Source organism: Phyllostomus hastatus, unplaced genomic scaffold (genome assembly GCF_019186645.2).
Source record: "Phyllostomus hastatus isolate PE091 unplaced genomic scaffold, TTU_PhHast_1.1 phas_scaffold_501, whole genome shotgun sequence".
Taxonomy (NCBI): domain Eukaryota; kingdom Metazoa; phylum Chordata; class Mammalia; order Chiroptera; family Phyllostomidae; genus Phyllostomus; species Phyllostomus hastatus.
In genome coordinates this window covers 52,928,450-52,956,196 of record NW_025334033.1, presented here as the reverse complement: position 1 = coordinate 52,956,196, position 27,747 = coordinate 52,928,450, and the positions used below count along the sequence as shown (strand labels likewise).

The window sequence follows — 27,747 nt, the reverse complement described above, 5'->3', positions numbered from 1 at the left end:
CTCTCACTCCGGGACTTTAGAAACCTGCGATCAAAAGCACGCGGTTACCCTGCCCCCGTCCGCGTCGCCAGGGCCCGCCGGCCGGAGCTCCCGCGGCGGCTCGGGGCGGCGCACTGCCCCTTCCGGCCCGCGGGCTCCGCTCGGCACTTCCCGGCACGCACTCGGCCCTCGGCTCTTTCCGGAGCCGCTCGCGGCGGGCGGCGGGGGCGCTCTCCGCTCCGCTCCGCTCCGCTCCGCTGCAGATGTCGGACCCGCGGGCGGCTGAGGGGCCGGGCTTCTGGAGCCCGGCGGCGGCTCGAGAGCCGGCGGGCGGCGTCGGGGACGGCCCGGGAGCGAAGGGGAGCCAGGCGGCCGTCTCAGGTACGCAAGGCCAGGGAGCCGGCGCGGGCGCCGCCCGGCCTCGGGGGGCCCCCCCGCGCCTCGGCTGCGGGCTCGGCCGCGCGCTGCCCCGCCTGGGCAGCCCTTCGCGCGGAACTCCGGTCTTCGCTCCAGCCGGGGCCCCGCTTCCCCGGGACGCGACCCCCGTTCCCGCCACACCCCGGCCCCTGGTCTGCGCTCGAGGTTCTTTTCTCCTCCTGTTTTGAAATGCCTTGGTTCCTGCCCCGCTTCCTTTCTCTGATCGGCCCAGATGGTACCGACAGAGCTGCTCCGCCCCGGGCGCCGCTTCGGCTTCCGCGCGTCCGCCGAACACTCCTTGGCCGCCGACCCCTACCCCACCGGCCTCGCCGTCCCGCCTCTGGCCCCCCACCCCGATGCCCACCTCCGTCCCCGGCTCCCGCCTTCCCGCCCGCCTCTCAGCCCCCATCCCACTTGGCCCCAGCTTCCCTGCCCGTAGGCCCCTGCCTGGCCTGCATCCTCTCCGTCTCAGAGTGGGAAAGATGAGAAGGACATTTGGCTCGGGGGTCTTTTGAATGAACGTAGTGCCCAGGAAATAGGGGCTGAAATAGGAACTTTAGCGACTTCCCTCGTTTTCCAGGACCCTCCTCCTCTTGCTCAGGGCGCTTACCTCCATTTGTGTCCGCTCAAGTTCCTCCGTGCGGATCACTGCAGAGTCCGGAGGCAACAGGGTCCGTCTATCCCAGTTTCACCTCTTCGGGACTCTGTGTGATCACCACACAGGTCGCAGCTAAAAGGACGCTCTTTTGAAATACAAAAGGATAGGGGGAGAGAACTGGTCTCACCAAGTAGCAAGTGCAACTTAATTTTCCAGGTCTGAAATTAAAATAGACACCGTCAAGTATAGCGGTAGAGGTGGTGCCACGGTACCTGGGTTGGAGTCTGAATTTTCAGTTTACTAAGTGACCTTCGGTGGGTCACTTACCTGTCTCGGTTTCTTCCTCTGTAAATTGTGGGTACCTGACTGTTGCTGGGTTACATGACCCACTATGCATGAAGCACTTGGTGTCTGCCTAGCCCAGGGTGCACGCCAAACTGGTGGTGTCCATTGTTATGAGAATAAGGTCTGTTTTTGCTCGTCTAAACACGGTGTGCTGTGCTAAGCGTTCCCAGCTGTGTATGCCCTAGCATGGTGACTTTTCCTGTCGCTTACTTCTATCCCAAACATCTGCCGTCTCCGAACGCTGCTTGGGCCAAACACTCAACGTCTTTGAATCACCCAGCCCGCCCCCCCCACCCCAGCCCACTTTATCTTCTCTTTGAAACATGTAGCAACAGTTGTCTTTTTTTTCCTTCTTATGAACTCTGTGCCTTGTAGTAAATTCAAAATTGATGACATGTATTTATAATAATAGAACATCGAAGCCAAGTATCTCGAAGATTAAGCAAATGAATACTCAGAAAGTCTCATACTCATCTGTCCCTTACATGGGTCAATATTTTTGAAATAAGGATTGTTTTTACTTCCCCTTTACATCTTTGTGTGGTTCTGGCAAACACACCCAAGCATTTGAAATGGAAAGGTCTTAAGTTCTGGGCCCTGGCTGGGTAGCTAAGTTGGTTGGAGTGTCTTACTGATATGCCAAGATTGGATCTCAGGTCAGGGAACACACAAGAAACAACTAATAAATGCATAAATAAATGAAACAATATATCATTGTGTGTCTCCCTCTTTCCCCCTTCCTCCCTCTCCCTCCCCTTTCCTCTCTGTAAAATGTATTTAAAAAATAATTCAGTGTATATCGGAGAGTGATGGGTTTGTCTCTGGAGGACCCCCTACACCTCCAACTGGTTCTGCATGCACTTGGTCTTCCTAGGACATTGCTAGAAATACTTAGGTTACTTTCTCCTCTTGCCCTCAGAAAGCAGGGTGAGTGTTGATTTCATTGTATTTCCTGTAGAGATTTGTTATTGTGTCCTGGAGCAGGATCTTCTCCTTGAGGTAGGATTTGTTGCTAATAAAACAGCTAATAAAATAATAACAATGATAGCTTACATTGCTTGCTCTGTGCCAGAAAAAGCAGTGGGAAAAGATTGGCTTGTATTATCTGACTTCCTGTCATTTTTCTCTCCATTTTGCAGCCAAGGGAGGTTAACTTACTGCCCAAGTTGGCTGTGGAGTTTATACTGTCCCTATGAAATTGTCACCGTGTTATGGTGAAGCTTACAGTAGCTTATTTTTATTTTTATTGGCCATTAATCAAGTATTAGTAATCCAGGGTATGGTCTTTGCCCTCTGGGTATTTTTAGTTTGGTGAGGAACAGAAACCAGCACTTCAGAACATGATATAATTGGGTGTTTTTTATTACAGCTTTTGATGTACTTATCCCCTGCCACCCCCCAGAATCTTGTTTGAGGGACAGAATCTGGCTTGTGTATCTCCTAGAGCCTTTAGTGTTTTGTCCTAGGCCGGGGTCTCCAACCTGCTGCCCACGGGCTGCATTGCATGTGGCCCAGAATGGCTATGAATGCAGTCCAACACAAAATTGTAAATTATGCACAGACCTTTTTTTTTTTTTTGCTGATCAGTTTTCATATAGTGTTTGTGTATTTAATGTGTGGCCCAAGACAACCCTTCTTCCAGTGTGGCCCAGTGACGCCAAAAAGTTGGACACCCCTGTTAGAGGTTCTGTAAATACTTGCTGAATTGTGGGACAAAGTCTCACCCCAGAGATGTGGAGGAGCATCCGGTGATCATGAGGAATTAGGGTTGAGATAATGAAGAATGTTCCTTAGGTTAAAGCAGTAGTTCTCAACCAGGAGCGATTTTGACTCCCCCAGGAGGCTTTGTAGTTGTCACAACTCCCAGCTGGGGAGGAAGAGGAGGGCCATTACTGACATCTAGTGGCGCAGAGGCCAGGGAGGCTGGTAAATACCCTGTGATGCACAGGAGGGCCTCCGCAGTGCAGCATTATCTGGTCCCAAACGTCAGTGGTGCTGCTGTTGAGAAACTTTGAGTTACAGTTACGCTGGGTTTGCAGAGCAGTGTGGAAATCATGCTTTTGCTTTGGCTCGGAGTTTATAAGTTTGGGGTAAACTCCAGTTAGGAGTTTGGATCCTTCTGCTGCCTCCTTTGGAAATGATCCAATGAGTAAGCAGAAGAGGCCTAAGAATGAGTGAAATCGAAGGAGGTTTCTGTCATCCTTTCTTAGAGGGAAGCCAGCAAGAAGAAATTAGGTTGTCATCGAATTGAGGGTTTTGATTTCTCCATGTATCATTCCTTCAAAGCAGGAATTTGTAACAGATTATCATAACTTGTCTTTTAAAAGTATTTGTAAAAGTATTCTCTGCAGAGAGACAGTCTTCATGTTTGTTAGCTGAGGTTTTGGTGATAAAGTAAGAATAGTGTTTATGTGCTTCTGAACTAAGCTCTCCAGGGGTCATAGTGTTCTTATTGTTTTATGAACTGTAATTGTTTTTAATAGTCTATTATTTGGGACATGTGGGTCCTGCAGTCCCCAAGAGGAGAGAGATTACTCTTTATATAGTGAAACTCTGAGACATACATGTTGCATCACTTAAAAGCAGGGTGTTTGTTCTTCTTCTTTCTCTTTTAATGATTGGAAAGCTGTGGGAAAAATAAAGAGCAAAATCTGTTAATGACCCTGAAATCAGCAGTAGAACTTGGTTTGGTGTATGTGACCTTGAGCACTATTAATGCATTTAGACATTAAGGACTGGAAACAGGGCATGTGACCTTGTTCATGGTTTTTATGTAGGATTTAGAGTGGTGTAGTGTCTTTCTGCAGTGATGAAAATGTTGCATTTCTATGGCTATTTCAATTTAACTTTCAAATTTAAAACTTGGTAGCTACCATATTGGATAGAATAAAAGAGTAGAAGTCTATGCCAAAGAACCCTTATGTTTTTTTTGGTTTCTCTTGCAGTTTCATGTCAAAACACCCTGTAAATTTGCCTGCCTGTGGGTTATTTTTTTCCCTCACAGTGGTTGCATTTTTATGGTGTTGAGATAGCCAGTTAGTCTGTCATCATTCAGTCCATGACATCCCACCTAAGGTTTATAATCTGACCACTCAGGAGCATTTCCCACTCATACGGGCTGAGGAGAACTTGGATTGCATAGTCTCTGGGTGTGGTTGGAATATAAGCTCAGCCAATTTCTTTCTGTTTGAGCCTCTTGCGTCTATAACCACATAACCTGCTTTTGGTTCCTCTGCACTTGAATCTAATAGCTCAGGCTAATTATCTTTTTGCTCCCCGTTTAGTGAAAGGCAAGTCCTGGGAGACCTGTTCTGAAGAACTTTGACTTGATATTCAGATGCTTTAGAAAAGCCTACTTTTTGGTTCTCTTTGTAGAGAAAGTGTAAGTACACAGTAAATTTAAGTCTGTACTATGGTCAGAATGTCTGAAACCATAGTCTGGTAACAGAAAGAAAACACTTATTTTTAAAAATATGGATGATTTTTTTAAATTAAAGATTTTATTTATTTTTAGAGAGAAGGGAAGGGAGAGAGAAAGAGAGGGAGAGAAACTTCGACATGTGCGAGGTGCATCGATTAGTAGCCTTTCGCACACCCCCAACTGGGGACCTGGCCTGCAACCCAGGCGTGTGCCCTGCCTGCGAATTGAACCAGTGGCCTTTCAGTTTGCAGGTGGGCACTCAGTCCACTGCGCCATACCGGGACAGAAAACACATATTTTAAAAATAGAAAATAAATCATTTTAAGAAAGGTTTTTTTTTTCCCCCTTTTCTCCTTTGGCCATCACTTACAGATCGAGTGGTTCTTGAGCTTCCATTTGCCCTTCTCCGTTCATTGTTTTTTAGGGCCGTAACCATTCAAGTAGCACAGTCTTACTGCTGCCATGTTAGTGAGTACATGCCAATGTCATTTGATTATTAATTTTTCTTTAAACTGACATTTGAGATTGTTTCATTCTAAGTACTATCTGTGACATTACTAGTTTGATGTGTCAGTTTTTCCTAATATTAAAATAAATACATATACGTTAAAATAAAAAAACATTTTCCTGCATACCATCTAAATTTGCAAAACTCACCCTGGTTTCTCTGGTCTCTGTTAGGAATCCCTGTAGAATTGACCTATATTTGGCTGACAAAGTAAAAGCTGTACTATAGAAAAATTGGCTTTTGCTTCTTTACAGTAGTCTAAATATCACTAAGTAAGTTTAGGAAATCTGAAAAGCTATGTTTTTAATTGTTTTCTCTTTAAAACAAGACTGCATCTTGTACACTTTAAATGTCTGGAAATAAACAGGTATTTCTCATTTTCTTACTTTCTGCCTCTCTCAATCCAATTACAAGTTGTTTTCTCAGTGGTTCTTATGTAATTTAGCATATACCTTTAAGCTTACAAAATTAAAAACAATATCTTTTCACTTTTTTCCTGCATACATTAGCCTGTTAAGATGCTATGAGAAATGACTCTTAATGTATGAAAAATGCTCAACCTAACTCATGATAAGAAAATAAATCATAACTACACTGGGTGTAGTTTGATATCTCACTGTCGGTAAATGTGTATAGAAACAGGCAGTTTCAGGCAGTGCTGATAGCAGTGTATATTGGTACAAATGCTGTAAGGGCAATTTCTTAATATCCATCAAAATGATAATTTATGCCCTCATTGATCCATTTCTTCCAGGAATTTATACAATAGATTTATTCATGTGTCTGTTTAATGACACAGACAAGGTTATTATAGCATTATCTGTAATGGTAAAAGATTAGAAAGGACATAAATGTTCATCAGTAGGGAACTGGATAAATAAATTATGGAATATCCAGTGAGTGAAATATTAATTAGCTGTAGAAAAGAATGAGGAAGTTTTTCATATGTAGTTATGGAGAGGTCTAAGATGTACATGGTGAAAACAAAGGACATAGTAATATGTCTAGTATTTCCATTAGTTGTGCAAAAAAGAGTACATATGCGTGTGTGTCCACTCACATACCTTTTTTATATGCATAAAACTTTTCTGGAAAACTACACAAAACCTAATAACACCTGTTGCTTTGGGAAGTGGGGACTGAGATGGGAGAAGGTTTTCACTGTATATGTTTACGCTTTTTGAATTTTGAATAATGTGAATGTAACTACTCAGAAAAAATACACAAATGTGTTATGAGATTTTTTGCTGTGTTTCCATTGTAAGCTAGAGCCATCCTGTACGTCTCTACTGCCTTTCTGGTCACCAGGAGCTGACCTTTTCTGCGCCTTTTCTTCTCTTGGATGAAATTTTTATGAAATACAGGTTGTAAATCTCCTTAGGGATTAATTTTATGTTATCCTTTAGACCAACTACTGTCTTCCATGACTTTTGTGCTAATTTTATTTCTGCCTGCAAATTCAACCTTGCTGAAGTCTGTGTTATGATCTAAGAGACAGGACAGATCAAAGGGGGATAGAACCATTACTCAGATAAGCTCATACTGTAGCCAGGGACAGAAAGAACACTTTTAAAATTTCTGTTTTGTTTCTATTTTACTCACTAAGGTATCTTTATCACTGAAAAGAGGAAAGAGGCAATGTAGGTTTCTTCTTTGAGTAATGGCAGGCTACGTGATTGGGATCAGTTCTCCCGCTGGAGGCAATTAGAAAATAATTGTTGAAATACAAACATCTGCTGGAAGATCCTGGCGAGCTAGCCAGATAATGAAAACTCACCAGGCTGTGGTCCATGTCAGGGCAGAAGTATAAAGGTAGAAGTCGGAGGGTGAGAGTCCACTGTGGGGTTCTTTTCTCCTCTGAGGGCATGTGGCTTACTGAGTGGGGAGCCTGAATGACAAGGCTGTGAACGTGCCTCTCTGGACTGAAGCAGCAGGGATCAGTGTTCAGGGCCAGTCAAGCAGGGAAGCCTGGCGAATCCCCTTTCCTTTGGGTTAAGACCATGCAAGGCCCTGTTCTAGAAGTTAGGGTAAATTAGAGGCAGGCCATTGCAGGGACTGCAGCTCAGCTGCGGAAACATCTCGGTTCATGTAATTGGATTAAGGTGACTCCAGGTGCTGGTGCCCCAGGGTTTGTGGAAGAAGCAAGACAAATCCCTGAAGGATCGTTGGTAGGCTTCAAATTATTTCTACAACAGTTTTGGAAGAACCATTTCTGCCACATAGCAGAATGACTAGGTGCACGAGAAGAGACAATGTGAACAAACATCAAATAACAGACAGTAAAAGGGGATTTATACAGGTACCAGATTTTGGAGTTACCATATACAGACTTAAAAATAATTATATTCATTGCCCTGGCTGGTGTGGCTAAGTGGATTGAGTGCCGGCCTATGAACTGAAGGGTCACCGGTTTGATTCCCGGTTGGGGCACGTGCCTGGGTTGTGGGCCAGCACTAACAGCTAGATTATCTTTAAAATAGTGAAAGAAAATAACCTGATGTAGAATTAATTTTTTCAGTGAAGTTTATAAGAATGAAGATGAAATAAAGATATCTCCAGACAATCAAATACTGGCTTTATCACCTTTAGACCTGCGCTAGAGGAATAACTAAATCTTTGGGGCAGAATCAGACTTATCCCAGATGAAAGGAAAATTGCAATTTAATCTTACTCATTAACATAGATGCAAAAAGTCATCAATAAAATATTAACAACTGAATCTGGCAATATGTATGACCAAGTTGGGTTTTTCCAGGAGTAAAAAGTTATTTTAACATTAAAAAAAGCCATTGTAAATCACCATTTTAGTACACTAGAGGATAAAAATGATCAGTTTAATAAATGCAGAACAAATATTTGGTAAAATTCGACCTTCATTTATGATGCAAAACTTTTAGCAAACTAGGAATAAAATTAACTTCTTCATTATTGGATAAAACATATCTACAAAAAATCTACAAGCAACTTCAAACTTAATGATGAAATTTGAAAGTTTTCCTCTTAAGACTGGGAATAAGACAAGGGTGCCCACTCTCACTACTTACTATTTATTATTTTACTGGATATTCCAGCTAGTATAGTCAGGCAAGAAAAAGAAAATATATGAGGATTACAAATATCCTGTTAAGTCTGTGTTTGCAGATGATGACTGTGCACCTGGGGAATCCAAAGCACATACAGATAAATCACTAGAGTTAGTTGGGATGAATTTGACCAGAGTGCTGGATACAGAGCCAATATGCAAAATTCCATTGCATTTTTAAAAATTAAAATATTTTTTACTATTATAGAGTAGAAAAATTAGGAATAAATTTTACAAAACATATTTAAACTTTTCTGCAGAAGATTATAATACATTAAAGAATATCTACATAAACGGAAGGATGTACCATATTCTTAAATTGAAATGCTCAATATTATAAAGATGTCGATTCTCCCCAACTTTACCTCTAGGTAAAATTCAATCCCCATAAAAATTCCAGCAGGGTTTGGGTGGGCTTTTTGGGTGGAATTTGACCAGCTGGTCCTAAAATGTATGTAGAAGTGAAAGGCCACAAACAGCAAAGACACTGGTAGTAACAAGATGGAAAGATTTGTTCTGTCAGGTATTAAGACTCATTTTAAAGCTTTGCACAATAGTCTTGTAGGCTCTAGGAATAGGATAAAAGCCTAGAAATAGAATCCTTGATTTGCAACAAAGATTATACAGTGGATTAGTAGGGAAAGAATGGTAAATGTTGCTGGAACAGTTGACTATCATAGAGGAAAGAGAGAAGAAAAGAAAAGAAACTTGATCCTTGTCTCACACACAGTAAGTCAACTCTAGTTGGATTGTAGATCAAAATGTGAAAGGCAATACAATAACCTTTTAAATATAGATAACATAGGATAATATTATCTTGATCCCAGTGTAGGGAAAGACATCTTAAACAGGATGCATAAAGACTAATAAAAAGCCCTGGGTGGTGTGGCTCAGTGGCTTGACCGCGGACCTGTGAACCAAAGACTCACCACTTCGATTTCCAGTCATGACACATGCCTTGTGGGCCAGGTCTCCAGTGGGGAGGTGTGCAAGAGGCAACCACACATTGATGTTTTTCTCCCTCTTTCTCCCTCCCACACTCTCCCTCTAAAAATAAGTAAAATCTTTTTTAAAAAGACTAATAAAAGAATAATGATAAATTTTGACCATGTTAAAAATTAACTTTGGTTAATCGAAGAACCCCATTAAAAGAGGGAAAAGGTAAACCACAGAGTGGAAGCAGGTTGACAAACACATGTAGTTGATAAAAGGTTTCTTTCCAAAACTCCTAAAATAATACAAAGACAATCCAGCTTTTGTCTTTTGTCTCAGAGGACACCAAGGTGCAGCTTTCTTCAGTCTTCCCTAATCCAGGTTCATCTGATACCAGCCTCGCCCGTGCCACTTAAATTTGACCTCATCAAAGCTGTGTACCAGTGATGCACAGGTCGGGAAGTTGGTTCCAGGTCTGCCCTGGCCCCTGGGATCGGCCCCCTGGGTCCACCTCCAAATTAGGTTGATGGTGACCTAACCAAGGCAACCAGTGATTGGGAGGGTCTGAGAGTTACAGTGAAACTGACCATATAGAGAAGACAGGTCCAGACTGAGGTGTACCTTCTGTCTTGTCCTCATCGTCAAAGCCCTGGAGGAACTGCCAAGAGACAAAAAGAAGCAGAAAAACACCAAGTACTGTGGAGATTGCGTTTTGATGAGGTTGTCAGCATTGCCAGATGGATGTGTTACCAATCTTTAACCAGAGAGCTCTGTGGAACCATTAAAGAGATCCTGGGGACTGCCTCGTCTGTGAGCTGCAGTGTTGAGGATGGCTGCCACCCTTGGGAAATAGTTTGACATTACCTACCAAAGTTTTCATTCACATTTCTGTGATTTAATCATTCTACTCTGAAGTTTTTGTCCAATGTCAAATGCATGCACATGTGCACCAAGAAACATGTGCAAGAATATTCATAACGACATTATCTATAATAGCCCCAAATGAGAAATAACCCAAATTTCATCAACAGTATATTGATAAATTATGGCATCATCATGGAATTTATACAGCAATGAAAATGAACTAACTCACACCAACATGGATGAGTGTTTCCAACAATGTGGAGCGAAAGATGCTACACTTAAAACATTCTGTATCATTTGCCTTTATACAGAGTTCAGAAAACAGGCAGAATAAAGTCACACTATTTAGAAATGCATATTTAGAACTATAAAGAAAAAGAAATGATTCCCACCAGTCAGAGTAATGGTTAGGAGGCAGGGAGAGGCCAGCGATTGGGAGGGTCATGGATGGGGCTTTTGGAGTGCTGGGGACATTCTGTTCCTTGGCTTGGGTAGTAGTTGTGTATCATAGGTGTTTGCCTGTGATAATTTTTTTTCTTCAGCTTTTTTTTAAAGATTTTTATTTTATTTTATTTTTAGAGAGGGAAGGGGGGGAGGGAGAGAGAGAGAGAAACATCAATGTGCGGTTGCTGGAGGTCATGGCTTACAACCCAGGCATGTGCCCTGACTGGGAATCGAACTTGCAACACTTTGGTTCGCAGCCTGTGCTCAATCCACTGAGCCAGCCAGGGCTGCCTGTGATAATTTATTGATGGCATGTTTTGGGGTACTTTTCTGTATGTTATACTTCACAGTGAAAGATTTAAAGAGGAGTCAGTGTGTAACATGGATATTAAGGGTGCTGGCTCTGGACTTGGCCTGCCTGAGTTCATATTGCTTCTCTTCCTCTTTGCAGGCCATCTAGGGCAAGTTACTTGATTTTTGCTGAGCCACAATTTCTTGAACTATCAAAAGGAACTGATAATAGTATCAACTTCAATGATTATGCAGTTTAGAGAGATTTCACTAAAAATTCAACGAGGCGATGCCTACAAAATGCTAGAAAGTATTTGGCACGTTGTAAGTGATCACTATACCTTGGCTAGAATAATAATGGAGATCAGAATGAAAAGAGGATATTTAGCTACTTTAAGTTTAGAGTTTTGGGCACAGGCAAATTCTGTTCACGAGTTTGGGTCGGAGTTCTCGGGGACAGCCAACAGAAACTGATTCTGGCTGCAGTAAACAGAGGACTGTGGGAAGGATGTAGGAGGCTCACTGCACTGTTGGAAAAGGAAGGCCGCGCAGGCCCCAGAGGTTACGCAGCAGCAGTGTGGTCAGGGCTCTGGCTGCCGCCAGGTGGAATATTCTGTCTCTCCTTCGCACCACGCGGGTTTCAGATTCTTGGTGGGATATGTTAGGTCGTGTGCCTGCTTCCTGACTTCCTGGAGCTGAAGAAGGCTCTTCCATTCTGATTTTCATGATGTGCTGTTTACAAAGTCTGTCCTCCCCCAGGAGGAGAAGGTTGAGTATGTGAAAGTCGAGTTGACTGCTTACATCCAGGGTCCTGCAAGAAAGAACCTGCAAGTGTAATTGTGTCGTCTTTGAGGAAGGCCAGGGACTTGAAATGAACCTCTATACCAGTTACCCGAAAGGGAAGAGAGATTCGAGTCCAGAATCTGCAAACCATGAAACTTGGTACGGCTTCTCAGCCAAGTTCTAGAACATGTCACAGATGATCTGTGAACACTTAGTAAAGAAAATAAGGGTTGCGAGGAGCCAGCCTGAACATCTACAAATTTGTCCACCTAGTTATTTTCTACTCAGGTCCTCTCTGCCTCAGCTATCACTGTTAAGTCCTCACTGTCTCTCATGTGAACTTCCGCAGAGGCCTCCCATCTGATCTGGTAAAAATCCATCCTACCAGCAGCTGCCCATAGAATTCTACTAAAGAGTAAAATGTGGTCATGTCATTCCCTTGGGATAAAGGCCCTTCACAGTCTTCCCTACTACACTGAAAGCTTCATGAAGGCCAGAACTGTGTCTGCTTTAACACTTTCTCTCCAGCACCTAGTGTGGGGCCAGGCACTTGACAGGAATTTGATGAGTATGGAGTTAAATGGATGGACCCTTGGCTCATCTCTACACTCATCTGTACCCACTGAACTGGCGTGGTGTTTGCTTGTTTGTTTTACTAGTGTTTCTTCTTTTGTTTTTAATCCTTACCCAAGAATATTTTTTATTACTGATTTTAGAGAAAAAGGAGATGGAGGGGGGAGAGAGAGAAAGAAGAAAGAGAAAGAAAGAAAAAGAAAGAGAAGGAAAGAAAAGAAAAGAAAAGAAAAGAAAAGAAAAGAAAAGAAAAGAAAAGAAAAGAAAAAAATAAAGAGAGAGGTTGCTTCCCACATGTGCCCCAACCTGGGATTGAACCTGCAACCTAGGTATGTGCCCTGACCCAGGATCAAATCCGCAGCCCTTTTGGAGTACCAGAGGATGCTCCAACCAACTGAGCAACATGGCCAGGGCATGTCTGTAGTGTTCTTGTCAGAACAAAACTGAGCCTGAATCTAGTCAAGCTTCAAGGTCAACACTGTCCAATAGAATTTTCCTTGATGATTAAAACTGTTTCTCTGCTGTCCGGTATAGTAGCCACTAGTAACTTGTGGATTTTGAGTACTTGAAATGTGGCTAGAGAGACCAGCGGACTGAGTTTAACATTTTATGTAACTTTAATTAATTTAAATTTAACCACATGTGCTAGTGGCTACTGTGCTAGCATCGCTCTAGATCTATGACCATTTTACAGGTAATACAGGGCACAGAAGAATCTACTAAAGTGATACCATGAAAATTCAATCAGCCAAGTTCAGAATATGGGAAAATCTGCATGTCACATGATGTTTTCATTTTTGTTTCAACAAATGTATGAAAAACAGTGGGGTGAACATTGGTATAGATTGAGACTTAAGATACATAGAAGCTCCATTTAGTGTGTGAACCTTACTTGCATCCTGGTTGAAACGAACCAGCTGTTAGAAAAAAGACCTTTGAAACAAGTGGAGAAATTTGAACACAGATAGAATTTTAAACGATGATATGGACTTGCCAAATTTTGTAGGAGCGATGATGATAGTGTACCTATATCGAAAGTCTTTTTCTTTGGAGGTATATTCCAAATGGATATAGTGACATCTGTGTGTGTGGTAGGGAGGTAGGGAGGTAAGGGGTAGAAGAAATGAGAGGTAAGATGATGGGAAGATAGGTAATGGGTGCATGAGTCTAGCCTCTAATTTTATTTATATCTAAAATTTTCTAAAATGACATTTTTACACAGTAGTAATTAATGTAATTAAAATATATGAAGGGAATGATTTACTCAAAATTCAGAATAGGAGGAGATATGATTGGTAAGGGGCATTATGCAAGGGACTTCTGAAGTACTAATAATTAACTTAGTTGGTGAGTATGCAGTTATTGGTAGTATTACCATTTTTAGCTCTGAGTCTGCTTCTCATGCAGTGTTCCATACGTGTGATGTATTTCACAATAAAAAGTACAAAGAACAGAAAGGAATTGTACAGGGTCCAGTTGGAGGACGCACAGCTGCACCTCATGGGGAAGAGGAGGTGTTCAGGTGGACTCTGCAACTGTTTCCCTCCCGGACCCCGCAGTTGCTCGTTTCCTCCCTCTGCTCGCGCGCGTGCATTGTTTTCTTGTCCCTGTCATTTGTCCTCTTGCTTAGTCATCTGCTTGGGCGAGGACTGTGAAGGCCTCTTCACGTGGCGGGCCCAATCCCCAACCTCACTGAGGCTCTTCAGTCTGTTTTGGTCTCTAATACCAACTCTAGATTTGGGGGAAGAGAATTGGACTGGATTTTGGGCAGGTGTTCACCCAAAACCAGTAAATGAACTACGGGCTAGCATAGGGCACCTTGGTCGCAGGGCCTGGCAGGGGAAGTTTTTAAGAAAGAGTTGCAGATACCTCTAACATAGTATCATTGTCTATAATGGTGAGAGATTTGAAACAGTATCTAGCTTTAACAGTGGAGGCTTGGGGATTGGTTAAAGAAATTCTGGTATAGCCTATAGGATAATACACAGTCATTTTGATACTGAAAAGTGTTCATGAATAATGTTCAGTAATATTTGATACATGTCCTTTTAGAAATATTTACATTTGTGTTGAGCCATGGAATGAGTGGAAACCACAAAACATTAATGAGTAATTAATGAAAGCTGTATTTTGGAGAATCCTGAGCTAGTAGGTATTACAGTTCAACTGAGTAGCCCACGGTACAGCATGTCCAGCAGGGCTGTGGCCTCCATGCCCCACACACAGCTGATGGCCGGGATTGGGGGAATGTGCTTATGTACATGTCTGTGTGTACTTAGGAGTACATAAATATACTTCTGAAAGGAAATGCACCAAAATGTTAACAGTGCTTATTTTTGGCTAGTGAGATTATAGTGTTTTTGTTTTGTTTTTACTTATTTGTGTTTCCTGATTTTTTTCTACACTGAATAATGGATTATTTATATATTAAAGCCTGTAGGGATAAATGCAAAATACTTTCTGTATACAAATAGCAGAGCACATATGAGTATAATTTAAAAAGTTAGCTTCAAATAAATAATAGGGATATGTAAAGTCTTGTATTTAAGTTAAAAACTCAATTATCTTCCACAAATCTGGGTCAAAAATAGAACAGAAGAGAGACTAGGCTTATAAAAAGCTTATTTTTGTAAGATCTGGAGATCTTGATTAACTTATTTAGGTCAACAGTGTAAGTTTTCAGTTAAAAAAGTCGAGCGCCCTGTTAGGATATTGTGTCAAGAAATATTGTGTCCTTACTAAGAGATTAGTGTTTCAGTGTACTCTGCATGGGTTCGAACACATCTGAAAAGCTGCCTGTTTTAAGTCCTCACCTTAAAATGGGACAGAGAGGAGCACCTAAATGAGGCCAGCGGGGTCAGAGATCACCCAGGGGTGACGGAGAGAGCTGGAGATGGTCAGCCAGCCTGGGAAGGAACGGGCAGGAAATGTGATAGCAGGCTGTGGATATTTGGAAGGATATTGTGGGGAGGAGTGATCGAATTGCAGAATTTATTAGGAAGCAGATTTTCCTCGGTCACCGCAGGGAAGGACTTTCTGTTCTCCTTGTTGCTCGCTGGAAAGGGCCTCTTCCCAGGTGGCAGAGACTGGGGATGACGCTGAGATGTTAAAGTTAAACGTTGGTTCTTCTTCCTTGTGTCTCCCCTTTACTCTCACACCACTGTTACACTCCCAGCTCTGATACGAGAATTACGAGGTTTTTCGCCCACACCAAGCAATTCTGCAACACCAGCTGGGTGTCTGTAATTTAACTCAGTTACAGCACTCGACCTGGAGGTCGGCGCCGTCCTGCCAGACGCCCTTGGCTTGGCTACAAATGGACCCACCTCCCTCTTGGATTTGATTGTGTGTTAGCACAGCTCACAGAACTCAGGGAAACACGTTTACCAGCTTATTAACCGCTGTGGTAGAGGATGCAGGGAACAGTCAGACCTGCATCAGATACAGAGGGGAGGTCGGGAGGGTCTGGAGCTCAGAAGCTTCTGTCTCCGTGGAGCTGGGCGCGTTGCTCTCCCAGTGTATGGATGTGCTCACCAAGTTGGGAGCTCTCTGAATCCTGTCCTTTGGGATTTTGATGGCGGCTTTATCACACTGGCACAGTGACAGATCATTAGCTTCATTTCCAGCCCCCTCTCCTCTCCGGAGAATGGAGGGTGGGGCCGAAAGTTCCAAGCCTCTACTCGCAGCTTGGTCTTCCTGGTGACCAGCCCCTTCCAGGAGCCCCCCACTGGAGAGAGGCACCTCACAGAACAAAAGTCACTTATATCACCCAAGAAGTTCCTCAGGATTTAGGTACTCTGTGTCAGCAGTCAGGGTCACAGACCAGATATTAGAACAAAAGATGCTCCCAGTGCCCTTATCACTTAGGAAATTATAAGGGTTTTGGGACTTTTGTGCCAGGAACTGGGGGCAGAGACTAATATATTTTCACCCTGGCCAGTGTGGCTCAGTTGGTTGGAGCGTCATCCCATAACCGAGAGGTTGCAGGTTTGATTCTTGGTCAGGGCACATACCTAGGTTGCGGGTTTGATTCCTTGTCTGGGAGCATCCAGGAGGAAGCCAATTGATGCTTCGCTCTTGCATTGATGTTTCTCTTTCTCCCTTCCTCTCTGAAAGCTGTGAAAACTGTCCTCAGGTGAGGATTTTGTGTGTGTGTGTGTGTGTGTGTGTGTGATTACCTTACAAGAGAAAAATTGTGTGACATGAGCTCTAGTGCTTTTCTATCTATGAGAGTGTGAATTCTCTGATGAAAAGAAAAACAGATCTTATTTACATACAAATATGAGACTAGATTAAAATTGGATTACAAATATTTGCCTATCATTTGCATTTTTATGTTGCTACCAAACTCTGAAACTTTCAGGGTTTGAGGTTTATTTCAGTCAGTAAGTTGTATTTTTAATTAAGAAGTGAACTTTGGCCCTGGCTGGTATAGCTCAGTGGATTGAGCATCGGCCTGCAAACCAAAGGGTCAACTAGTTCAATTCCCAGTCAGGGCGAGTGCCTGGGTTGCAGGCCAGGTCCCTGGTGCAGGGCGCATGAGAGGCAACCACACACTAATGTTTCTCTCCCTCTCTTTCTCCTTCCCTTCCCCTCTCTCTAAAAATAAATTAATTAAATTAAAAAAAAAAAGAAGTGAACTTTGGGCTTCAGTTTCTTGATGTCTTAGCTAGAGGAAGCTAAACGAGGGTTATATAAATACACACCAAACCATATGGCTATCTGAGGGCCCAGGCAACGGCTAAGTAAGTAAACCACAAAACAAAACTAAGTAGCACCCAGTGGTTACCAGCCCGACTGCCTGGGTTTGAGTCCTGTCTCTGTGCCACATTTCCCTTACCTGCAAAATGGCAGTGGCAGTGCCAGCCATAGGTGTACTGTAAGCTTGGGAACGTAGCCCTCTTTGTGCATGTCACCTGTACACTCCTCGAAGGCACCCAACAGCATTCAGCGAGTCATTCATTGGTGAGTGGGTGAGTAAATGAATGGAATTACAGAAGTCTTCTGCCTGACCTTGGATACAGGGATCTGAGCTTATTATAGAGGCGGCATTCTACCCTTCGGCGCTGAATTCCAGTTTGTTTCATCCTGCATCTCACTCTGCCCTGTGTTTTCTGCGTAATTTAACCATCTGCTTTCTGAGAAATAATGATTCTTGAGTTAGGATTGCTTCTGTGGGGACTTGTTTTGAAAAATAAAGTATTTTTTTATAAATGGGTTATGACTATCTGAGAATACTTGGATGTGATGATTTGAATAACTTATGTGCTGGGCCTTCCAGAGTATAAAGTTATGCCCAGAATATTTTTGGAAACAGAAAGTTGTTTGAAACTGCCAGATTGATTTGTTTGTTTGTTTGTTTATTTTCCTTATCCAAGGGCATGCTTAGAGAGGGAAAGGGAGGGACACAGAGAGGGGGAGAAACATCAATGTGAGAGAGAAACATTCATCAGTTGCCTCTTGTTTGCTCCACAACTGGGAATGGAACCTGTGACCTTTTGGGTTAGGAAATGACTCTCCAATCAACTGAGTCCCTCTGGCCAGGGCCTGCCAGATTTTTAAAAATGGTACAAGATAATTATGATTATGTTCCCTCTTTGATGTTGAACTTTTCTTTCCATGATTTTCTAGAGAAGGAAGATCTAGAAAACACCAAGGTCACGTCTCCAGTGGCTTCTGCCTCCGATCCAGAGCCCCATTCCTCACCCTCCAGGTAGGGACAGCAATGGCTTTGGATGAAATGCTTCTAGAACTTTTCTTTTGGAGAGAAGGAACTGGCGAAAGAAGTGGGCGGCGACTTTAAGGGGAAGGCAAGTTGAAGTGGAGGGTCTGAATGGTTTGCCGTTAAATAATCGACCCTTAAGTGTACTTAGGGGCGGTGTTAGGTCTATTTCAAGTTATAAAATTTTCTTTTACTCTCAGAGAATAAAACCATAGCAAACAGTGTATTGTCTCTACGTTCTCCTGAAGACTAGGTTCAAATGTGGAGGCATTTGAAGTAGATTGCAGGTGGACTTTCAGGACAGCGTGTGTTTGATTTTTATTAAAAAAACACACACATTATTGGAGGCAGTTTTTTTATTATGTAATTTTCGGATTACACCATTATGATGACTTTCAAGTTACATTCTTAAGTTAACTTTCCTCTCCGCCCATCTCCTCCCCTGCCATCGGTGATGTCAGAGCGTGCAGGAGAAAGGGGAGAGTTGTGCTGGGCTCTGGGGTGAGTGGACACATGAAACATTGCGGAATAATTAGTGGAAACTGTTTCAGAGAACCTGAGCTAGTGGACACGATAGTCCCACCAGTCAGAGCATAGTACCATTCAGGCAGAACCTGTCGTGTTCACGTCTCACACAAAATGGAGAGTGGGAGAATGTCAGGATATTTTTAAAATCTGTTACTTCTTGAGTAGAAGTTCTTTCTTCTTATCTTTGTATACGACATAAAATTCTTTTCCCCCAAATTCAGATGATGGAAGATAATGATTAATATAGTCGGTGATAATAATATAAGCCACGTTTTATTAAATATTTCTCTGTAACAATGATAATAAAATTATTACTTTTTATTGAATATATTTGCTTATACTATTCCAGGTGTTAAACTGTGTTATCTCATTTAATTCTCATAGCAACCCTCATTAGATAAGTATACCTATTGTTTTTTAAGATGAGGAAAATCCAACAGTGAATTAAGTGATTTGCCCGTTTACCCAGCTTTCGGTTTGTTTGACCCTGAAGCTTAGTCTCACAAGTAGCAGTAGCAGAGTTTTGAGTTCTCTGCTTAGAGCTACTAGGTTACTATCTAAAACACTCCTTCTGGAAGGCAGCCTCCCCAAGGCTTTGGTTGTTTGAGGCAATGTACGTTCTCATCAAATCCTGGAGGAGGACTTGCCCTCTTCCTGCCGCCGCCCTTTCTCTGTTGGTCTGAAGGATCTTTAGGGGGTGGGTTTGGCACAGAACTGATTTTCCCCCTAAGAATAAATACATTTGTTGACTGAGGATTATTTGTATAGAACATTCTCAGAAAAATATTTAACTTTAAAGTTTTGTTTCTAAAATCTAGTATGTGAAGAAAAATCCAGCGATTGTGACGGTTAGTGCCTGATGCTTAGCACCGTGTTTGTGTTTTGTGTATGTTGGGAATGGGAACGGCACAACTCTCTGCCTGTTCCGTGAGGCTGGCCCCTCCCTTCGGAGCAGCACCCGTGTTCTGGGTGGGTCGGCACGACCAGAAGCTGTCCGGGGGGAGTTCTCCCTGTGCGGGGTTCATCATTGGCGTCAAGTGATTTGCAGTTTATCTTTCCCAAAATACCCTTCACTGATTCTTCAGAGCGAAATATGCCAATGTGAATATTGAATTTATGTGGCTGTTATTTGTCCAGTGTAAAATACTTTTCAGTAAGTAGAGCCATGTTTGTGCAAAGTAACATGCACAAAGGCAATGAAGATACTAAATTTTAGGTGCCGTATATGGTAAGGGCAGGCCAATAATGGTCAGATTAACTGTCGTATTCTCACATTCCAAACATTCCTTTGGAATACTTCTTTGTTCCCAAACAAAAATCCACTTACCATTTACTTACGATTGGGTGTCTACTGTTTATTCATTCAGCAGATATTTATTGAGAGCCTCCTGTGTACCTACCACTCTTCTAGGCACTGGAGATGCTACAAATGAACAGGCGCTTGGGAGGGGGGAATAAGAGGAAATGGGAAAAAATACAATAAAAAAAACAGAACCGATAAAAAGAAAAAATGAACAAGCAATCCAAGTCCCTGGTCTCGTGGAGTTTATATCCCACGAGGGAGGCAGACAGGAGAGTATGCGTTGTATCTCATAGACTCTCCGTTGCCATCCACTGTGAGATGACCTGCTCTTTTATGTACCAGCAAGTAAGGAAAAAATGCCCAAGACAGCCAGTCTCAGAGGAGACCCTCCACACGGAGCTTTGGTTCAACAAAAGCCCGCCCCTTCAGGGAAAAGATAAACAGGGAGAACCATCCCTCTGCATGGCAAAGGACGGCAAGGAAGCTGGCGTGTCTCCTCACTGTGTGAGGGCAGGACAGAACACGTCCTCCGAGGGGCTGAACCACACGCCGGTCACCAGTTTGCTTTCCAGTGTCCCTCTGCCAGTGTGCTCTGAACAAAGCCCTTAAACAGAGCTCTAAGTCGACTCTGTTGGTAGCACTCCCGAGCACCGGCAGAAGCAAACACAGACCTCCTGTGGAAGGACTCGATGCCAGTCCGGGCTCAAGGCGGTTTGAAGACACCACCAGCCTTTAGGACATCCCATATTTCAGTTGCATTAAAGTCTGAAAACAAATATGCATTTTGCAATCAACAGAATATGGTACATAATACGCCAGGCGGGGATGAGCGCCGTGAAGGAAAGCGAAGCGGGGGAAGGTGTAAAGAGAGATGGGGCCCAGGAGGGGAGAGCCTCCGGAAGTCATGGCTGAGCAGAAACCTGAAGGAAGGAAAGAAGCCAGGAGGTGACTAGGGGAAGAGGATTTTAGACAGTTGGCGGCAGGTGCAAAACCCCTCAAGTGGGAGAGGTCTTGAACTGTTTGAGGATTCTTAAGAGATTCAGAGGTGCTCGTGCCTGGAGTGGACGAGGCAGGGTGAGGTGAGATCATTCAGGGAGAGATGGGGTCAGAGTGCAAAGGGCATTAGGGTTCCATGTGACAGGCTTGGCTGTAGGTACTGTGCAAACAGAGGGGGTAAGGCTAAGTTCTTGCCTTCAAGCTCACCTAATAGGGAGACAGATAATAATAGTGTCAAGAAATAAAAGTGGACTGAAATTTCTGGTCTGGGGGATAAAATAGGCTTACACCAGAGTTTACAACTGACACAGGATTACCCAAGCAAACTCCTAAAAATCAGCCGTATCCCACACTCTGATTTTCATAGTAACTCCCTCTTGTTTGCTCTAAGGTAGGTTGGAGTTACTTGGATATGCTGAAAGATAGCTCCATTTTATCTAAAGAAGAGGTAATTTATAAGCTAGAAGTTTTTTTTCTTGTTTGTGTTGAAAGAAAGAGAGAGAGAGAGAGAGAGAAACGGATGAACTCCCAAGGAGGCCCTCTGTTTTCGAGGAACTGGTGCCCTAAAGCAACGGTTCTCAAGCCTTTACACCCCGAAGGATTGTTACTTATTATGTGGGTTACATCTATCAACATTTACTATATTCATTAAAGCTGAAAGGCTAAAGCATGTTGATTCAAAAAGAGCAATAACAAACTCATTACATGCTAATATAAATAACATGTATTTAATGAACATGAATAAGTTTTTTTTAAAGTAACAATAATTTAGTGAGAAGCAAGATGTAAATTCTTTAAAGGTCTGGCTTAACAAGAGGCAGTTGGATTCTCAGATCGGCTGCTGCATTCATTCGGTTGCAGTGTCACAGGTGGTCTCTGGAAAACTCCACGGTATACTCCTTTAAGAAGATGAAATAAAAAACTACAAATGATATTTTAGAATTATTTTGAAAAACGTTTGACTCAGACTCCCGCAAAAGAGCCTCACGGACAGAGGGTCCCAGACAGTACTCCAGTAACTGCTGCTGCGGAGATCCCAGGCCCCCTGGTGGGAAAGAGACCCCCGGGAGAGCTGGGGGTTGTGTTCTAGGCCTGCCACTTCGAGCACTTTTTAGTTTCTCTGGAAGCCAGGGGAAACGGAAGAGGGCATGATTATTCCCTTGCTTCTTTAAAATCAACTACTCAAATAGGTGTGGTTTAAGTCATTGGGATAGTAGATTAATGTGCTTAAACAGGAAAGAAGGTGACTGCCTCTTTAAATTGCCCGGTGAATTGGGTGCAGTATGGGATCCGTGGTAGCCTGCCACAGGTAGCGTGTGCCATGGAGATGCTGAAAGGCTGACTGGTCTTGGGATAACTGGACAGGGGTGTCCTTGCTAATCGGTGTGTGCTTCCTTTGTTTAGTGAGCACTTCCTTTGCTGCTAACCAGTGGCTGTGTGTGTGCTGGGAGTCTAACTCTTGTTGAAATTCTGTGTGGAACAGATGGTGTGGGTCCCAGAGTGAGGAATAAAATCAGACCTTGCAGTCCATCTGCGATGGACTGCGGTGTGTGTTTACCACGGTTCTTGGAGCCTGGGATGTGGCCTCATCGGCCTGTGGCCCCTCATATATGGTCACCACTTGACTGTGGGCTGGGCTAGCCCTGGGCAGTGGTCAGCCAAGTTGACAGTAGACCTGATAGACCTGAATACCAGAGGAAAGCAGGGGCTGTGGGGTGTGTCCTTTGAGGGTGGTTTTATTTCTGAGTTTCTCCAGGTCTATCGTGCCCTTTTTAAAGAGTCCTGGAACTGACCTGCTGTCTTCCTCTGAGAGGCTGCAGATGGTGTCTCCAGGGAAGGAGGATGCCACAGAAGATCCGCGGAAAGCAGCCAGTGCCTTGGAGGTCCAGGCCTTGGTGGGGCAGGAGTCTCGGGCTGCAGACCAGGCCCACGTCCTCGACAAGGTAGGGAGCACGTTCTCACTCTCTCTTTGAAAAGGAGGAGTTTATGGCACCAGAATTTAGACACACGTGGATGGGTTGGAATTAGAAAGCACTGTGAGAGTGGCTCACAGAATTCTCTTCGCTCTCTTTGGGCATCTCATTTTTAATCATTTGGGGAATGATCATGTGTGTCTCCCATATCACTGTACTGGCACCCAATAGGTACCTATTTAAAAAATGAAGCATTAGAATGAATGTTTACATATTGTCTAAAATCCTCTCAGGGTGAGAAGGTTTAAACCATTGGGCTGTGTTTTAGCCTCACTTTTCTTGTGCTAGATCTACTCAGCGTTTGTGGTAAAGATTCCACAGAAATGGTATCGGTAGCAGTGGTCTCTTTGCCACGGAAGAATGTGTTGTTTGTATCATTTTTAACATATATATTATAATAACAAATAGTATTAGTGTCAGTAAGGACAATGGCAAGCATGAGAATTACAATTGTATAATGCATTAGAGTTTAGAAAGCATTTTATCCACAGTACTGCATTTACTCCTGAAAACAACACTGCAAGACAGGTACCATTGTGTCCCCATTTTACAGATGAGGAAACTGAGGCTAAGAGCTGTTAGTGGCTTTACTAAGACTATGTAGCTAATAAGCTGCAAGCTAAATCCTTTGTTTAGCCTTCTGGAAAAGGAAGGGCTCAAGCAAGTTCACAGTCTGATTCACTTCCTTTAGCGATGGAATTGAGAACCGAAAGACTCATTCTCCAAAAACAGGTAGTATAAGAATATAATCTGGGAGGATTGCAAAATTTCTTCCTTCCTTTCTTGCAAATATACTTCTGGTCTCTGAGCTGGACCGCTGTCTCACAGACGTGCTCTCCCACGTTGGCAGTAGGTGTACTTCTTGAGTTGCCTGCCAACTGTTTGGACAAGGAGCAGAAAATTAAGGCGTAATACCAGGAGACAGAGGGACACTAATCTGAGTGATCTGAAGTGAGACCCTCTAGGGAGACATTGTATGCTCCTGCCATGAGTTACCAAGGGCTTTGAGTACTGAGTGGCATTTGTACTGTTCCATGCAGGTTAGATGTCTGGCAGCATATATACTGTTTACGTGCAAGTCTTGGGGCTGTTCTAAGGGGAAATTATAATTATTTATAGACCATGATAGTGGATGAGACAACCAGTGAGAAAAGACATCTGAGGTGAGCTGTGGATGGGAGAGAGACAATACACTGGATTCTCTCTCTGTGGTGCTTTGGTGAATTGACGGACAGTGGTCTGGAAGTAACCTTTGGATGGGAACTGCAGCAGGAGGCTTGGGTGGCAGCGTGGGGGTTGAGCTAAACCCTTGTGCAAGAGCTGTCAGGAATGAAGCTGCAGGGAGGTACCAGGCAGGCCAAGGGGAGACCGAGACATGGCCCAGAAACACTGCTGATGCAAAAGTCAGTAGCAAGCTTTGAAGATATTTGTGGGCAAGGGTTTTATCAAGTGTCTTGATTGAGTAGGAAAGTTGACAAAGGTAGGAGAGAACAAGAAAGTATCTTTAAATTGGGGAACATGTCGGCAGCATTAAAACAGAATTTATTAGCAGCCTGTACCTGGAGGAAAGAGAGGGAACGATGAGCAGCACATTAGGCTAAGAGCTGGGCAAGTGAGTGACAGGGCAGGGTTGGCAGCCTTCATTTGGAAAGAGGCTGGCTGGACTCTGCCACTCGAATACGTCCCCTGACCGGCGTTCTGTTGCGCAGATGGCCAAGTACCCAGCCCCGCAGAGGTCTGGGGACATCGTTATGATCCAGTCCGAGCACACAGGAGCCGTAGATATTCTCTCCGCTGACTTGGAATCTGCAGACCTTCTGGGGGACCACAGGAACGGTGAGCCCTTTGGGGGTACGGAAGGTGGCGTTTCTGTTTCCACTGGGAACGTAAAGGAAGGCAGGCAGGCAGCTGGATGGAGGGAAGCACAGAAAGTAACTTGTGACGGGAAGCAGAAAAGGAATCCAGTAGGTGCAATGTCGTTGACTGTGACAGCCTCCCTGAGCCAAGTGCTGGGTGTGGCAGCATCTCCCTCTGGCTTCTCAGTGATACGCTGCCTGTCCTTCCAGTCTCCCCATCTCTGATGGCTCCTCCGTGCGTCTGGACCTTTTCCAAGATGAAGGAATTCAAAAGCAAGCTGGGCAAAGAGAAGAACAGCTGTCTGGTGGTGAAGCGGGGTGAGGTGGTGACCATCCGGGTGCCCACCCATCCGGAGGGGAAGCGTGTCTGCTGGGAGTTTGCGACCGACGACTATGACATTGGCTTTGGAGTTTATTTTGACTGGACCCCTGTGACCAGCACTGACATAACTGTGCAGGTCAGTGATTCCAGTGAGGATGAGGATGAAGATGAGGAAGAGGAGGAAGGGATTGAAGGTAAATTTAACTTGAACGTAGTTGGCAGTTTCCTTTCCAGGCTCAGCCTACGATCTGGTGAGCACTTCTGTGTTGTACGGTCCTCCTCCTCCTTAGAGTGCAGGCGAGGAATCCCTTTCAGCGTCACCAGCTCAGCTGAGTGATGCAAGCCAAAGTCAGACCCTCAGAGAACTTTCTGGTAGGACTGGTGTTGATGCCTTAGTGGAAAGCTTCCTTTGCTTTTAATCAGTACCTGCTGTCTCGCCAGCATCCCCGTGGGGGCAGGGGACTGGGCAGGTCAGTGCCACTGTGCAGAGGCAGTGTTTCCCAGGTCACATAAAAACCTCAGATTGTTTTTTATTTTCCTCTTAGTTTTACGAGATTTACATTTATTCTTGGCCTGGCACCAAACCGAATGGTTATAGTTCGTTAGATGTGTACCCATTCTCGTCAACTCCACCTCCACCCTCACCAGATGGTCACGGCCGGCTGACGACCGGCTGCTCCCTGGTTTTATTCCTCGGGCGGTTTTGAAAGTGGTCTCTGGGCTCGTCCCAGGCGTTACCTGCAGCACCTTCTCAGGATGGCCCTGAGGCATTTGGGGGGGGGGCGTGATATGAGAGTAGGTTCTAAGCATTAACTTTGTTCTTTGATGTTCCTGTATTATCTTAAAATGAACTCCTTTACTTGCTTCCTCGTGGACAAGCAAGTCTGCAGGGGAATCTTAGGGTACTTAAGGAAGAGGAGAACCTTGTGTGTTACTGCTGCTCCTTAGGAGGCCGAGGGGCAGTTCTAGGCACTCTGCACAGCGAGTGTGCCGGCATCTCCTACCATTAGCTAGTTCTTCCCCTGTTGAATGAGAGGATGTGACAGTCTTCTCTTCTAAATGTCATTTTCTTTCCCGTGGAAACGTCCAGACACCTCTAGAGCCCAGTAGGCTCTGGCTCTGTAGGGTTGAATCCTCGTTTCTCAGTGGGGACGTTACTGGGATTTGGGGTGGGATGCCTGCTAAGAAGCAGGTGCAGCCCTGGACCCTGGCATCACCCACACATTCCTGTAGGGGGGCCGTAGCATCCCCAGTGGGTGAAAGACACTGGTTCACCTGGGCCATTCTCCTACCTTCAGGTGGGACTTACATGTACAGTTTCTAACCTCCTGTCCAAACACTCTGCCGTTTTGCTCATGCAGACCCTGTCCCAGTTGGAGACGTAGAGAGAGGCTCCAGGAGCTCCCTGCGGAGCCGCTACGGGGAGGTCATGCCCGTGTACCGGCGGGACAGCCACCGGGACGTGCAGGCAGGCAGCCATGACTACCCTGGCGAGGGCATCTACCTGCTCAAGTTTGACAACTCCTACTCCCTGCTGCGCAACAAGACTCTCTACTTCCATGTCTACTACACCAGCTGAAGACCCGTGGGCTCTGGGCAGGTGGTGTTTGCTGGCTGGAGCGGGCTGCCAGCTGGTGCTTCTTGTTTTGGGCAGACAAGAGCCCGAAGTTGAGCGTGAGGCTCCTGACCCTCATGCCCTGCCTGGCATGCCTGACGTTGACCCCACATAGCTTCTGCCCCTTCCTGGCTTCTGCAGGTGGTGGTGTAGTGCCCCTCTTCTGTGGTCCATGACTCATGCTCTTCTTGCTTCAGACTCCAGCAGAATCCCTCTATGAAGGCGCCCATCAGGCAACAGCCTAAAAGCAAGTTGAGCATTGCCTTTTAAAAAGAGGCTTGTTTTGGTATAAGGTGTATTATTCCAGTGTTGCTCTCTCCTCTCCCAGAGCCTTTATTGCAGATGTGTTCGGTGGTGCCCGCTCTCTGTTTAGAAGAACTGGAAGAGGGGAAAACACGCTGTCCATGAAGGACGAGTTTCTTGCCTGGAGAAGGGTCTGCCCAGCCTCTCAACCACTGCCATATTCCCGCCTGCCGGTTCTTCGTGGTCTCTAGCACAGGCTGGGAGCCCTCACTGCCTTCGACGGGTGCGCCGGTCCTGATGGTTCGCCTCTGCCTGTTCGCCTCCGCTTTTCCCTTTCCTAGGCCTGTGTCTTTGCCCTCACAGCAAGAACTTCCATGCAATCTAAAGTGATGATCAGTGTAACCAGGGTCTCTGGGAAGAAAGACCACCTCCTGTTTCCCATCACTTCCTGTTTCAGGAGGCTATGTCCCTTACCAAGGGCGCTGGTGGTTGAAGGGGAGAGGGTGGCAGTTAGGTACTGGATTGATACCAGAACTCACATCTTTGAAAGTCAAATTTTACTAATTTTTTTTTTTGGTATAATCAAAGGAAGTTAAAAAAAAACCACAACACTCCAGATTCCCCACTGTGCTTTTGTTTCTTTAGAGTAGGAGTGTTATTTAGAAATTTTGCTTTGGAACCAATCACACTTTCAAAATCCCTGTATTTAGGTTGCATTGAGGTCATACAGCTTGTGGTGTTCAGAGTCTCGTAGGAAAGGTAATAACGAGCTTCGCTGTCGCTGCTGGTTGGGTCAGTTCTTTTCCAGGCCAGGTCTCGCATTCCCCTGGCAGGGCCATCCCCGCTCTGTGACCCCAAGGCCTGTGGCGTGCCGCGGGCGCTGCAGCCCGTGGTCTCCAGAGGGGCAGGGCGGCGGGGCCTCAGGCTTTGAAGGGACCACCGCGGTTGTCG

The 27,747-nt window shown here is 44.6% G+C and overlaps 1 protein-coding gene across 4 annotated transcripts; it reads left to right on the top strand.

Moving 5' to 3' along the window:
• The first annotated feature begins 105 nt into the window (after positions 1-105).
• On the top strand, positions 106-27,412 carry TMED8 (transmembrane p24 trafficking protein family member 8). 4 transcript variants are annotated; one of them, XM_045822180.1, is made up of 6 exons: positions 106-360; positions 17,870-17,951; positions 22,601-22,730; positions 24,470-24,596; positions 24,827-25,132; positions 26,300-27,412. In XM_045822180.1, the coding sequence occupies exons 1-6, from the start codon at positions 243-245 to the stop codon at positions 26,515-26,517; spliced, it is 981 nt and encodes a 326-aa protein (XP_045678136.1). In that variant the 5' UTR covers positions 106-242; the 3' UTR covers positions 26,518-27,412. The 4 variants fall into 4 exon arrangements, with proteins under 4 accessions (XP_045678136.1, XP_045678134.1, XP_045678138.1 ...); XM_045822178.1 differs by having other exon boundaries at positions 22,544-22,730; XM_045822182.1 differs by having other exon boundaries at positions 310-360; positions 22,608-22,730.
• Positions 27,413-27,747: the final 335 nt, after the last annotated feature.

Coding starts and splice junctions, on each gene's coding strand:
- TMED8 (XM_045822178.1), top strand. CDS start 243: ATGTCGGACCCGCGGGCGGCTGAGGGGCCGGGCTTCTGGAGCCCGGCG. Junction 361..17,869: donor GAGCCAGGCGGCCGTCTCAG/GTACGCAAGGCC, acceptor ATGATTTTCTAG/AGAAGGAAGATCTAGAAAAC. Junction 24,597..24,826: donor TCTGGGGGACCACAGGAACG/GTGAGCCCTTTG, acceptor CTGTCCTTCCAG/TCTCCCCATCTCTGATGGCT.